The 14,273-nt window shown below is 39.1% G+C and overlaps 1 protein-coding gene across 1 annotated transcript; it reads right to left on the reverse strand.

Moving 5' to 3' along the window:
• Positions 1 to 6,039: 6,039 nt before the first annotated feature.
• htr1b (5-hydroxytryptamine (serotonin) receptor 1B) lies at positions 6,040 to 7,173 on the reverse strand (the record flags this gene model as incomplete). The annotated part of the gene is made up of 1 exon (XM_079225889.1): positions 6,040 to 7,173. One exon carries the CDS (start codon positions 7,171 to 7,173, stop codon positions 6,040 to 6,042), a length of 1,134 nt encoding a protein of 377 aa, XP_079082015.1.
• Between the last annotated feature and the right edge of the window lie 7,100 nt (positions 7,174 to 14,273).

Raw genomic sequence — 14,273 nt, forward strand, 5'->3', positions numbered from 1 at the left:
TATACACCTTGTTTATGACAGAATTGTCTTAATCTATCAGATAACCAGTTTCCTTCTTTATCAAACTAAATCCCAAAATCCCAAACTTTATTTGGAAAAATAAATTTCTAGGAAATACTGTAAAAGACTTGTTTGTAGGATGAGTTTTGATGGGGTTCAACAAGCCCAAGTGATCAAATGTTCTCTGTTGATTCACGACTAAACACAAAAAATACAAAGTATTCTGAGTTGTGAGGTTTTTCCATGACCAATATGCAGGTAAATAGAGGACAACCTCCTCTTTTTCTCATATTTCATAATTTAATTGCCCTGAATGCACATGCAGTATGGATAGATGGATCGTTTAGAAGCATGCACACGTTCTCTCCCACCACTACATACGGTATATGCCTAATTTGGTGATATATTGCTTGTCAGGCCTGATTGGATGTTAAGTGTGATAGATTCACCAAACCCAGTGACAGTCCCACAGGTGTAAACACAGTCAGCCAATTGGAGCACCAGTATGGTGAGATTATTTTTACTTAAGTATTATGACTTTCTAGCTAAAGGCAAACACAGCATGCCTTTTATTTGGTTTGCAGGGAAATCCCATTTTATGATGCAGTGAAAGATATTAATAGACATATAGGTGAGCTGGAGGAGAAGCTAATACAAAGTGCTGTGAACCTTTAAACTAACCTACTTCTTTGAAACTGCTTGTGGCAATGGATCTGCTGTGAAGCACGGAAAGAACACGCATGGCTAAAGGCTGTGATTTAACACACAGTAACACATAGTGTGCACTTCTCAGTGAAAACCTCATCCACACATGAGCTGAGGTGTGTTTAGTGTTTGTGTGTATGAATAAGGTCTTCACTGCCTTCGACTCCACGAACCAATTTAGCTCCATATCATCTTGTTATCGCCAGCTATTGATGAAAGTAGAAGATGGATTGTTTGGATTTGGTTCTGCCAATTGGAAAGGATTACAATAGTTTTTATATAATGAATTGCCCCAATGTATAGGCTGTTATGTCAATTAACATGCCTACAATGCAAGTGGGTGGGTTTAGCCATAGAGGGCTATTTCTGAAAGACTGTAACTGTAATTAAATGGCTAAGTTTTTTTCAAATCACACATGTAAGAAAAAAGAAAATAAATCACAAAAGGTACCTTTTAACAAGAAAAACATACTGGCTCTTATTTATAACAGCAGACTTTTAAAAGTAGATGTAAATGATAAAAAGCCCCATATTGCCACAACATCAGATTTGCTGTTTACAAGTGGACTGGCGACAGAATAAGAAAACTGATATCTAATTGTTATTCAACCTCAATCACCTTACCTCCTTGTGTTGCCTATTAGGGGATTTGCTGACTTGTTTTTCTACCTGTCAAAGGCCACTTGTTATCACCTTGGTACGTAATTCATCAAAAGCAGATGGGCCCTTTTTCAGATGATGAATGACCCGAGCCTTCTTCAACCAGAAAGGGTGAAACAATAAAGCTGTTAACCAAAACTACATTCAGCGACAGAATATTTTATAGGTTCATTATCCATGTGTTCAGCCTCACTAGTTGTTACACAAGCAATGTCCTTCACCCCACAGCAGACCTGTGGCAAACCAGTAATGCTGCACATTCAGCTCGTAGAAAAAAAGTGTTTGTATAATTGATGTATTTGCTCGCACAATGCAATCATCCCGTGTCAACAAAAGGATAATGTGTACTGTTTCGTAGCTGAAGGTAAAGCAGCGGTACCTACGAGAGCCATGCAATACCTCTTTGAATACACAACATAGATAAACCCTATTGTTAAGCATCAACAGTCTCTCACAGTCTCGCATTATCAATCTCTGCATGCATTTAGGAGGACTGTGTGACATCTACAGTATAAACACCCGTGCTATCCTGTTTGTATAATGACATGGAATAAAATATTTAAGCACAACACATTTGAAGGGGAACTCCACTCTTCAATATATGTTTACAGGTCTTGAGGAGTTCTACTGCACATGTTTAAAAATGTGCATAAAGCATTTTGCGGCTCCAGAGGGAGCTGAATGAAATCTGATAAACTGCCTCCGGTGATGTTGAGTCAAAAGTCTAGTTAGCATTTAATAAAATGGTATGGCACACGTGTAACTTTCACACATGGACTGCTTTTGGCCCTTTGCTTCTCCTTCTCCTCGGAAAGAGTGCACAGAGTGGTGCTCTAAAAATAATCAAATGATGCATCCCAACAGCGCTACGGTCCAGTTTGTGCCACAAAATGCTCAGACTGACCATTTATGAACGTGTGTGGCATTAGAAAGAAGTGGGCTTACTAAACTTCTACATTGCATTCTGCTACATTAGCCCCAATAATAACACGCCTCAATCTCCAACCAAACTGTCGCAGTCAATTTGCATTGTGGGTAATGTAGCCACCAGGTGTTGACAAGGGAGAAAAATGTATGAATGCGAGGAATAAAAAAAGAGAATAGTTCAGATTCTGCTGCATCGGATTTTATATTTTAGGACTGTCCATTGGGAAACAACGATGTAGGAGTATAATGCTAAGTCAGTACTCATTTATTAATGCAACGTTTCAACCTGCAAGGTCTTTGTCAGATGAACACCCATGTGAACAAAAAACAAGCTCGTAGACAGAAAGATCTGCCTACAATTAAGACGTTTGATCATAAAAGACATCAACCCCAACATAATTTACCATGCACAGATAAAAGACATAAAGTCCCAAAGAAATGACCTTTAGTGCCACATTCATTTTGCATTTATATACGGTATAAACCTTTAAGAAATGCTTTTTAGTTGTAAGCAGATGTAAGTGTTTATTAATGTATTTGTCAACAACTTTAGCTCCTCCTGTGGGCACCCATAGGTGAAGCAGCGTGTTAACATGTAGTTTTTAAACCAACAATGGAGACCACTTAATAATTTGTATCATATCATGTATCATTTCAACATTGTACTTGTTTTTCCTCTCTTCTTTTTCATAACAATAACCTGTCCATCACATTTGGGCGACAGTGCTAACATGTTACATTATGTATTGTGAGTCTGTGAGCAAGTTCTTTCTCAGGCGGAGGTTTGCCTGACGAAGAAGACCTTAGACTGTAGGTCAAAACATTGCATTAAAATTTTGTGAGCTTGAAAATTTCAGTGTGCAGACGTCTACCCTCTTATTTTTGCTTTGTTTGCTGGGTTTTCTTTTTTCTCTGCAACTGAATGTGCACATCAAAATCCACCTTCTTTACACAGAAACCAAGTATTAACTTAATATGAAGGAGGTCAGGCACAGCAGTGAATTGCGTCCCTGTGTTTTGTCAGGTGGCTGTAATTTGTTTTATTTTGTAGTGTCATTGAGGGAAAATGTGTTTCTTGTGAGCCTTTACAAATACTTTTCTCAATAATACACCTTTCTATATGCAGATCAAAGTCAAAAGTCAAAGTCAGTTTTATTGTCAATTTTGTGCAATGTGCAAACATGCAGAAGATCGAAAGTATGTTTCTCTTCTGTCCAACATATAGAGAATTGTGCAATAGTAATAATAATAATAATAAAGTGCAAAAAACTGTTTAAAAGTTAAAAAAACAACAACATCAGCTTCCTGACAGCCTGGTGGATGAAGCTGTTGGACAGCCTGGTGGTGCGGGCTCAGAGGCTCCGGTATCTCCTACCAGAGGGCAGGAGGCTGAGGAGACCGTGTGAGGGGTGGCAGGGGTCGCTCACAATCAAGGTCACCTTGCGGGTGAGGCGGGTGTCGTGTATGTCCTGCAGGGAGGGGAGTGAGGCACCGATGATCCTTCCAGCTGCATTCACTATGCGCTGCAGGGCTTTCCTGTTGTAGTCTGTGCAGCTTCCGCCCCACACAGTGATGCAGTTGGTCAGGATGCTCTCGATGGTGCCACGGTAAAAGGTGCACATGATGGATGGGGGGCTTCCTGCTTTCCTCAGCTTGCGGAGGAAGTAGAGGCGCCTGTGGACTTTCTTTGCCAGCGATGTCGTGTTGGCTGTCCACGAGAGGTCCTCGCTGATGTCCACACCCCCAGGAATTTGGTGCTGCCGACCTGCTCAATGTCCGCACCGCTGATGGCACCTCAGATAACTAAGCATACACGTTATAATTATGTTCAGGAGATCCTGTTTACATACATATATACGTGGATGAGTTTAACCCTGAAACTCAAAATCCAAAGGGCTTGCTATTGCTCTCCAACATAAGTTTTACTTGTTTAAGTCTCCTGAGGAAAGATCGATGTATATTTTATAAATATCATAAAATTCACTTTTGTCTTTCAACATGTTAATAACTGCTGCAGAGAATCCAGGAAACGCTTTGAATGTCTACTCAGGTGCACTCATCTTTCATGCATGACGAGCCATGTGAAAAATCCTATATGGAGCGCGTGTGTGTTTGCATGAGTGACAACAATATGAGTGGCCCCTGCTGTGTGTGTGAAGTACCAGAAGAGCATATATAGCCCACCATCACTCTCATGACTTATTGAACTGTGACAGCCGTTCAGCAAGCAAACTGTGTCCTCCTCTGCCTGCAGGAAGGCCGCAGAGAGACGGAGTTCAAACCTTAGTGAGAATCTCAGCCAGAACAGACTCTGGTCGTGACATTAGAGAGGAACGTCAAGTGGAACTCATGTGAAATGACGCACATTCATCCAAATTAATCTGTATTGTTTAATGCTCTGCCACGTTCTGCAAGTGCCTCAAGAGGTTGTTGGATTTCATTGTGGCATCATTGTGATACGCTGGGACCATTAATAAAGTCTCATTTCAAGGTAACGCTTTTCCCAACCACTAGCAGAGTAGAGTCTGGCAGAATCTGTGCTGCTTTCAACATGCCAACAATAATGAAAGAGATGTTTTTACTGCTGATTTGGAGGAGGTTTTGAAGAGACTTTAATTAAAACTGCATTAAAACTCCCAGTCATAGGACAAAATAAATACTGTAAAGCCTTTATTGCACAGCATCTCTGAATGTGAACAGAAACATTCTTAGAACAACATACTTTTATTTCAGATATGCTGACACATCCTCAGCATTATTTTTGAAGCTCCGAAGGCCAGTCTCTTTAGCCAGGAGGTGGCAAACCGTTTCACACGTGAACATAACATGCTGTAGATACAGATTTAATGTAGCAGCAAACAGACACACACAGTAAAACAAGGTGGTGTTTGTTCAGCAAAATTGAACTTATGATCAGCGTTTAGCTCTGCTGGGTAAATATCAGCTGCAGTTTCTTTGTTTGACACTGATATGAATCTTTTCTCTTTTTTCAACTGCGAGGGTGCCTTTCTAAAGAACAAAAGACACCCATATAGGGTGGCAGCGAGTAGCCAATAATAAAAATGTATGCCACTGGTATCATTTCTCACAATACATAGATATATTGATGTAGTTTTAAAAATAAAACCACCATATTTGAACACATAATGAGAAAAAGGATCCTGGGTAGCTATCTTTTTTTATATATATATGCTTTACTTATCATGGCAAGGTGTTTATGATCTCTGCTGCTACTCGCATTAATGTGTCAGTCGTCGCAAAACAAGCACCGATAAATACAAACAGGAATCTATACGCAAACAACCATCACTGAATCAGCAACAATGTATCACATTTTATCATCAAGAGGAGCTTTTATGGCACGTTTTAGTGATTGTGTGAGGTGCGTAAAGTTGCATTTCTTCTCCAGCACTCTTTCAAAATAAAATCTTGTATTATAATTAAAACAAGCTTTTTATAGAAGTTTGCCTAGCCTTGGTTTGAGCTTTAAATCCATAGGAATTATGTTGAACAATGTACTCATATTTTTACTAAAATGTATCATTTTAAATCCGGACCAAATGACTAAAGATGAATGTTTTTTTTGTTTTTTTACTTTTTCATACACCTCTTATTTATACACCTCTACGAGTACCAACAATTGCAGTGTTTATTGTGCTCTTATTATTCTATATTCTCATACATTTTTAGAACTCCATATCCAAAAATACACAAATCAAGCTTATTGGAGACTGAATGAACATTCGTTTACGACCGGCAGCATCTGAAGCGCACAAGTTTATGGAAAGCTTTCTTGAAGTCCTCATTGGACATTGTGTATATGATCGGGTTGATGAGGGAGTTCAGAAATCCCAACCAGTTGAAAAAGTCAAATAACTCGGGGTTAAAACACGTTTCACACGTGGCCACCACCAATGTGTAAATGAAAAACGGCAGCCAGCAAACGATATAAGCACCAAGGATTATCCCCAAAGTCTTGGTCGCTTTTCTCTCTCTGGCTGCTGAAATGCGTTTTTTCTCCAAAAGCGCATCCGACACCGTAACTTTCACCTGGTTCTCGCTTGTGGAAGACCCGGTGTCGCTGGACGGGGTGTCGTGTCTCCCGCACTGCAGAGAGGTTGTGGACGCCACGGAACCAGGGGAGTTGGTGACCAGGTGCGCCGAGGTGAGTCTCTTCCCCAACTTCTTAGGGGACTGCTTCAGGATCCGTTTCCGGGCCTCGACGTATATCCGTCCGTAGAGGACAATAAGCAGCAAGGTGGGGATGTAGAAAGCCCCAAAGGTGGAGTAGATGGTGTAGAAAATATGATCCGTGTTGACGCTGCAGCTGGTCAGCTCATCCGCCTTCACCTGCCTCCAGAAGAGAGGCGGCAGGGAGATGGAGATGGCGATGACCCAGGCTGTGGCCACCATCCCGGCTGCGCGCCCCGGCGTGCGCTTTTTGCAGTACTCCACCGCGTCCGTAATGGCCCAGTACCTATCCAAAGCGATTACGCACAGGTGCAGGATAGACGCCGTGCAACACGTTATGTCCGAGGAGAGCCAGATGTCGCACACGATTTGCCCCAGCGTCCAGGTGTGGGTGACGGTGTATAAGACGCAAATGGGCATCACCAGAATGGACACGAGCAGGTCGGTGATAGCCAGAGAGGCGATCAGAAAGTTCGCAGGAGTTTGCAATTTCTTCGACTGGGAGATTGTTGCTATGACGAACGCGTTGGATAAAGTTGTGGCGAGTGTAATAACGGAGAGAATCCCCGCCACACTGATCTGAAAGGCGAGACTCTCTGCGCTGACGTGCCCAATTGATGAATCTGTAATACAACTGCCGTTCGTCGTGTTCACCGGCGGAGTTGGCTCGACTTGATCGGAGCGCTCCATCACTTTTAGTCACTTTTTCCCATATTGTATGTCGCCCTCTGAGATGTCTGACATTTAGGGTGTCGTTCCTCCTGATGGAAGTCTTCTTAACCGTGCCATCCAGTCAGATAACTGGCATAATCAGTCTGAAACATAAAAATAGATTCCTTTCAAGCTCATTGTCTTCTGCTACATCAGGTTCTGATGTGCAGATGCCACATTGTGGAAGCAAATATCCATTCGCCGCTATTCAAACTTTTCCTTTTTGTAGCCATAAAAGAAAACTTCTCAACTGTTGTAAACAGAATATAAGACAGACAAGGTGTGTGTGTAAATATAAATGATGAGCAGAGCGTTCTGATGTCCCAACATCTGGGCAGATGTCACAGATAATCCGCATGTAGAGCAGAAGTTCTCCAGAGCTGCTTTTCCCCAGACCCCCTGTGGTTGAATGGCGAGCCAACCCAAAGTCTCAGTTTTTATACAGACTCTGACATCAACAAGCGCCACTGATCATCACAGCCTTGTTTTTCCTCTCTCTGTGAGGAGTAGGCTATCTGCTGGGTCATAGTGCCCAGTGGGTCTTATATGTCACGTGCAAACCATACAATACTGTCTTTTATAACACAGAATGCAAAATACACTTTCAAATAAGTAAACCTTTATAAATGGTTTGTGAGTTGTAACTACTGGTTTTGTTGCTGATACTTTATATATTCCTTATTAATCATTGGGGAGAACAACTATTGAGTCATTAATAAAGCATCACAACTGTCTACCTTTTCAGTAAGCCATCAAATCTCTGATTATTAATGTTAGTAAAGGATTAATAAAGGATAATAACATGTATAATAATATAGCATTCATAAGGAGTATATTAACATTCAATAAATGGTTTTTAACACAATGATGTTGTCGTACGAAGCATTGAGGAAAGTGGAATTGTTTAATAATCTACAGATTTTGTCAAAAAGTATAGCTTATCTTAAGGTGAAAAATTCCATCGTATTCTGACTCATTACTTATTTATACAACGACCTCAATTTATGGGTGCCCATGGGAGTTGTTATTCACTCTGCTTACAACTGCATTATGTTGTCTTTGTGTTATGTTTATGTACTGCTTGTTAATGCTAAATAAATATATATCTTTACTGAAGCAGTTGGTACAGTTGTATGCGTCAGTTTTCCATAAAAGAAAGTCAGAATTTAGAACATGATAAAGCATAATGCTTAAATTACAACTTAAAACCCTTTATAATGAGTGCTTTATCAGGAAGTGGTGCCACTATACTGTATTTATTATACATGCATACATACATACATACATACATACATGCATACATGCATGCATGCATACATACACACATACATACATACATACATACATACATACATACATACATACATACATACATACATGCATACATGCATGCATGCATACATAGACACATACATACCTACATACATACATACATACATACATACATACATACATACATACATACATACATACATACATACATACATACAGACATGCATACAGACATACATACAAACATTCCTGTATGATGGAGTCCAAGTTAAAAACACATAGAGACAGCCAACAAACCCAGCAGCACGTTGAATGCACAAAATTCACTGTGCATTCACACCAGAGCAAAACTTTGGCCAGACACCAAAAATTATTTAGTTTTTACTATATCATTTATTTGGTTCATTGACCAGAATATACTTTAAAGCCTTTTACATAATTATGTTGGGAGAAAGACTGAAAAGTAATCAAATTTAAATCCAAAGAGTACATTTAAAAAAAACGTAAATAAAAAAATCTGAAATAAGAGCCCATAGGTACCCACCAAGCATCAGCAGTTACATTAACCTTTGTTGTGAACTTCAGACAGCACTTTAAAAAAAACTGGCAAGAGCACTTGTATCGAACAGTTAAGCATCATTTAGAGTTTGATGTAGCTTGAAGGTATCTCACTGAGGTGCAAATTAACGACGCATTCATCTGCACCGGTTGGAGTTTAAACGAACAATCTATAACACGAAAAGGTAGCAGACCATTAAAATCTCTAAACAACATGTGCTGCTGGACGGATCTAGTAATGTCACCCTGGAATAACAGTAGCAAGGGCTTTTCGAGGGAATAGATGCACGCCTTTGACTGATGTCTGTAACAGTGCTTTCATATGCAATTCAGTTTTCCTGCATTTAATTTTTACTTTATAAGCAGTGTACACCTGCACTCATGCACACGGAAACACATTACAGACTCTTGTATTGACCCATACGTAACCTGAATACCTTTGAAAGTCACATAAGCAATGAGCTTTCTCTCTGTTATGCTCTCATTGCTTTTGAGGTGAAACGGCTGCCATCAACTTTGCATTTCAACTTGACTATATTGTATATTTTGGTCACATTGACCATCCCAAACTGCCGAGTCAGCAAAAACGTTAGTAAAGTTATTCTATGTTTTGCGCTTGGATTCGAGTGACAGTGACAAACAGACATTTCTTTGCATCCGAGCTCAGCAGAGAGTATAGAGAGGCCGTACTCAGTGAAACGGACCCTGTGAGGTCACGAGTGTCCCTTGACTGACCGTGACCGCCTGGCCCCGCTAATGCATGAAAATCGGGCACAACACAGCCCCCATTACCACCGCTTACACAAAAACACACGCTCTTTTCTGCCATCCTAATGTGATACTATGTTTTGTTTCCTAGTTGTGGTTTCCTGTGTGAAAAGGTTGCAGTGTGAGTGACCCAGTTCAGTGGCAGCAGCAGCATGGGAGGCAATTTCTGTGACTGTGTTTCTGTTATCTCCCCTCATCACACAACACACTGCAGCGCAGCACAGTAGCGGGCCACATCCAATCTCACACTCACCCAGAACGTCCTATTTTTACTCAGGTAATAAGGTATCCAGCAAGCATTAAAGGCAATACATTACACCACACACAAGCACAGGACGATGTGAATGTTTTCAATCCAGTTTTGTTTTGTATGTGATGAATGTTACATGAATATTAAAACAAATAGGTACTCAAAGCTTTCAAGTAGGAGAATGCATGCACATCCAAACTAAAGAGAGCAGGTGCTCAGCCGAGAGTTAGCAGATTATGAAAAATATATATAATTAGCTGTAGATGTAATAAACAAGTTGGAGCCCTGCGGTGTACAAACTAATTATTTGTTTGTCATACCCAAAGAATTCTCCAGATAGTGTTATAAAAAATATATTTTTGTTACAATGAAACCAAAAATGTGTGTAACTTGATATAAATTAAAAAAAATTTAATTTGAGCTTTAATAAGATCACTTGTATTTCAGTTCACCCTCTTGATTTGATTCAAATTAGAACTAATATGTAGTTATAATTAAAACCTGACTGTGTTATTTAAATAAAAAATGTGTTCGGTTGGTTAATAAATGGATCAAGTTCTTGCCAAGAAGCTTCCACAGGAGAATAGTTGGCATTTAATATAAACTGTGGTAGGTCTGCATTGTCTACGATTAGCAAAGATAATTGTTTCCCAGAGAACCGTGCAACAATGAGTTGAAAGATGTTAAAACAAAAACAAAAAGCTGAGAGGAACTGCAGTCAGGTGTGAAATACAGTATTTCACATTATGTTACATGAGCAAGAAATTAAGATAAGACTGAGTTTTTGAAAACACTTCACTTAATTCCACTATTAAACCCTCTGACTGAAGTTTAATCTGCACCACATGAATCAGTGACCTTTTAGTTATTGTGGTCATCTATTTCTAGACAAAATAGGGCAAACCCAAAATCAGGGCAGATCCCTTGTTAAGAGATTCAACCGTCGCTCTCCACCAACCCAAATCCATCGCTGTAGGGAACGGCTCCTTCTTATCCGAGTGTTTACGTGATGAGACACGGGAGAAATGACCAAGCGGAGCAGATCAGCCACACTTGGAACCTGGATCCTAAAAGTGTCTCATGTGTACAGCTGTGTCTGCAGGAAGTCTGCATTTAAAAAGCATTGCATCTATTTCTTGTTTGACACATTACGAGTTGACTTGCATCTGGAGGCTGCATATTAAAACACTTTTGGTTCTAGGTTAGTTCTATATGTATAGTTTGAGGCCATTTACAATAAAATAAAAAGTTAAACACACTACAATATTCTTAAACAATCATTTTTTTTCATTTTATGTATTACAGTTAAGATGCTAGAGATTTTTCCTAGAAAGTTAAATTATAAGGGTGAAGGATAGGGAAAATGAAAATATTCTGGTGGTCAAAATTTAGAAAGCAGTGAGTTTACCAGACCTCTGTTGCCTCTATAAAGTCAAATTGCATTGTGGGTAACGAAAGCACCTGGTTTTGAAAAGGAAGAAGAATAAATAAGACAACGATTTCAGAAAGTAAAGTGAAAAAGTATAAAGTACAATCACTTTTACTTTCTATACTTAGATACATTTTGCAGTTAACACTTATGTACTATTTAGTGGCATTTTAATGCCATCTGAAGGCTGCGTAACAATGAAATAATCAAATATAGGACACATCTTGAGTTGAATAACCGTCCCACTGCAGCCTGGTCTGGTGGCATATGGTGCCTCCTGCTCTGCCAATCAGCCCTCCAAGGCCCGCTGCTAAAAATGAATCGGGAGAGACATGCGCTTCTATTTACAACTGGAGGCATTTTGGGGTTCCAACTTTCCAAAATGTGATGATCATATAAAGGAGCTGGTGACACCATATAAGGAAGGGACTGTGCCACTGTTTGGAGGGCTTGTGCCCCATTTCTGGGAGACACTTTCCTGTGAGTGTTGTGTGGGTCACAGGGCTGCTCACACATTTCAGCACACAGCTACCGGGAAGTGGAGGGGAAAAGAGTATACTTAAATGCACTATATAGGGCAGAATTATGTTCCCTGAAAGAAATCATGTGACGGGAAATGAATGAATTAAGTGGTGATGATTGAAAGCAGGCCTGTTTTTACTGCGGCCAGACTCCTTTTGGCTTGAGTGGAAGTGGCCGAGTCCATTTGGAGACTGCATGGTCAGATGGGAGACTGACTGCAGGCAGTTATGAGTTTTATCAGCATTTTTAAGAGCTGGAACTGGTCCACGCTTTAAGGAGGAAAAGGCGAAGCGTAGAATTGATTTATTAAGCCGTGGCGATGTTGCTGCAGTGATTCCATTGTGTCAGTCACTGAGGTTTTGTTGCATAATGCATATCATTCACTCTCTAAATATTCACAGCATGCTGCTACAGTATCACAGATGGCCTCATTTTAACAATCAAAGGAAGATTACCCGCCGGTATAGATTGCAAACATTGTAATTGATATGATCCTTTGTGATATGAGCAGAATAGGACTTGATTATGTGAGCATGAGATTGATTTACTGCTCCTGAGGTGGAAGTTGTCTGATTCTGAGTGAGTGTGTGTGTGTGTGTGTGTGTGTGTGTGTGTGTGTGTGTGTGTGTGTGTGTGTGTGTGTGTGTGTGTGTGTGTGTGTGTGTGTGTGTCTGCATCCCCCTGTCAGCAATATGGGAAAAATCAAGGCTGTGGATAATCCCTGAGAAACATTATATATGGATATGTAAGTACACGTAAATGCATACATTAAAAATTAAGGGTTTAAAGAATTAAGCAGTGCAAGAACAGATGATTTATTAATTTATTGGGTACACTTCTTGCCTCACTTCCCATGAAGAGATCACAAGAAAAGAACATTTCCCAAAAGAATGCATTTTTCCTCCATGTTTTCTGAATATTTAGATAAAAAAATAAAAGATGTATTCAGCAGATTAAATGCTTTAAAGAACCTGACATATGGAACCACTTCTACTGTATCAGAGCCTGTGATTATTGTAATGAAGGGACATGTCATTCAGTGCAACAGTGTGGCCATCTGCATAACTGTGCCAACTCCTGTGTCATACTGCACCAGATGCAACCTTTAGCAGTTGGTTATACACCAAACACCTTTTTTTAAACAGAGACTTTGAATATTTAATTCATGAGGATAACAAATTTGTAAGTCATAATGCTTCTCTTTGAGTAACCAGATGTACCTTTTAGTGTTTTAGTCCCAGTCTCTCCACTAAGGGCTGCTGCTGGGTGATGCTCACAAAGACATTGTTTCTTACACTTTTATTAATTAAATGTCATTGTGGAAACAACTAATCAAATCAGTTATAATAAATTAGGATTATAGTTCTGCTGTAATGATTCTTTCCATTATTAATGTAAAGGGTTATGGTCATTTTTAGATTCATACTTGTATTTTGGATTTTTGCTAGAACCTGATTACATGCTTTAATGTTCAGAAAACACATTGTTTTGCTCAATGTCTGTCTGAATGTACCTGAATTCCCTTTTGTCTGTAATGCTACGTTTTAGTGCCCGTCTATTTAAGCTCCGCCTTCCCAACAAGCTCCATCTGCTCCGATTGGCTTGTGAGAAAAGTAGGGTGTATCTTCTTTTTGTATATAATATATATATATATATATATATATATATATATATATATATATATATATATATATATTATATATATATACGTATATACGTATATATATACGTATATATGTATAAATATACGTATATATATATATATATATATATATATATATATACGTATATATATATATATATATATATATATATATATATATATATATATATATATACGTATATATATACGTATATATATATATATATATATATATATATATATATATATATATATACGTATATATATACGTATATATATATATATATATATTATAGATCAGCCCCTTCTGAGTTGGTGTCCAGTAGTCTTTCCCAAAGTGTTTTGTAAGAGAGGTCATGGTATGACGGAAAGTGTTTCAATACCACAGTGTGAAATAGTAGAAGCAAGTAACTAATTTAAAGTGTACTCTGTCAAACAGATGCACACTTTTACACTGTTGGCTTTGATAGTTAAGACATTACACTGTTGTGTCGTTTATTTCTATAATTTATTCTCGCAAAATAAATGATACATACAGCAGGAGAAGCCTTGTGTTCTTGCTGTGGCATGTATCCAAGTCAGTTACTGCACATGTGATCTATATGTTTGTTTCAAGCAACCAAACCAACACAAGTCTC

Source organism: Taurulus bubalis (assembly GCF_910589615.1).
Source record: "Taurulus bubalis genome assembly, chromosome: 1".
Lineage (NCBI taxonomy): Eukaryota > Metazoa > Chordata > Actinopteri > Perciformes > Cottidae > Taurulus > Taurulus bubalis.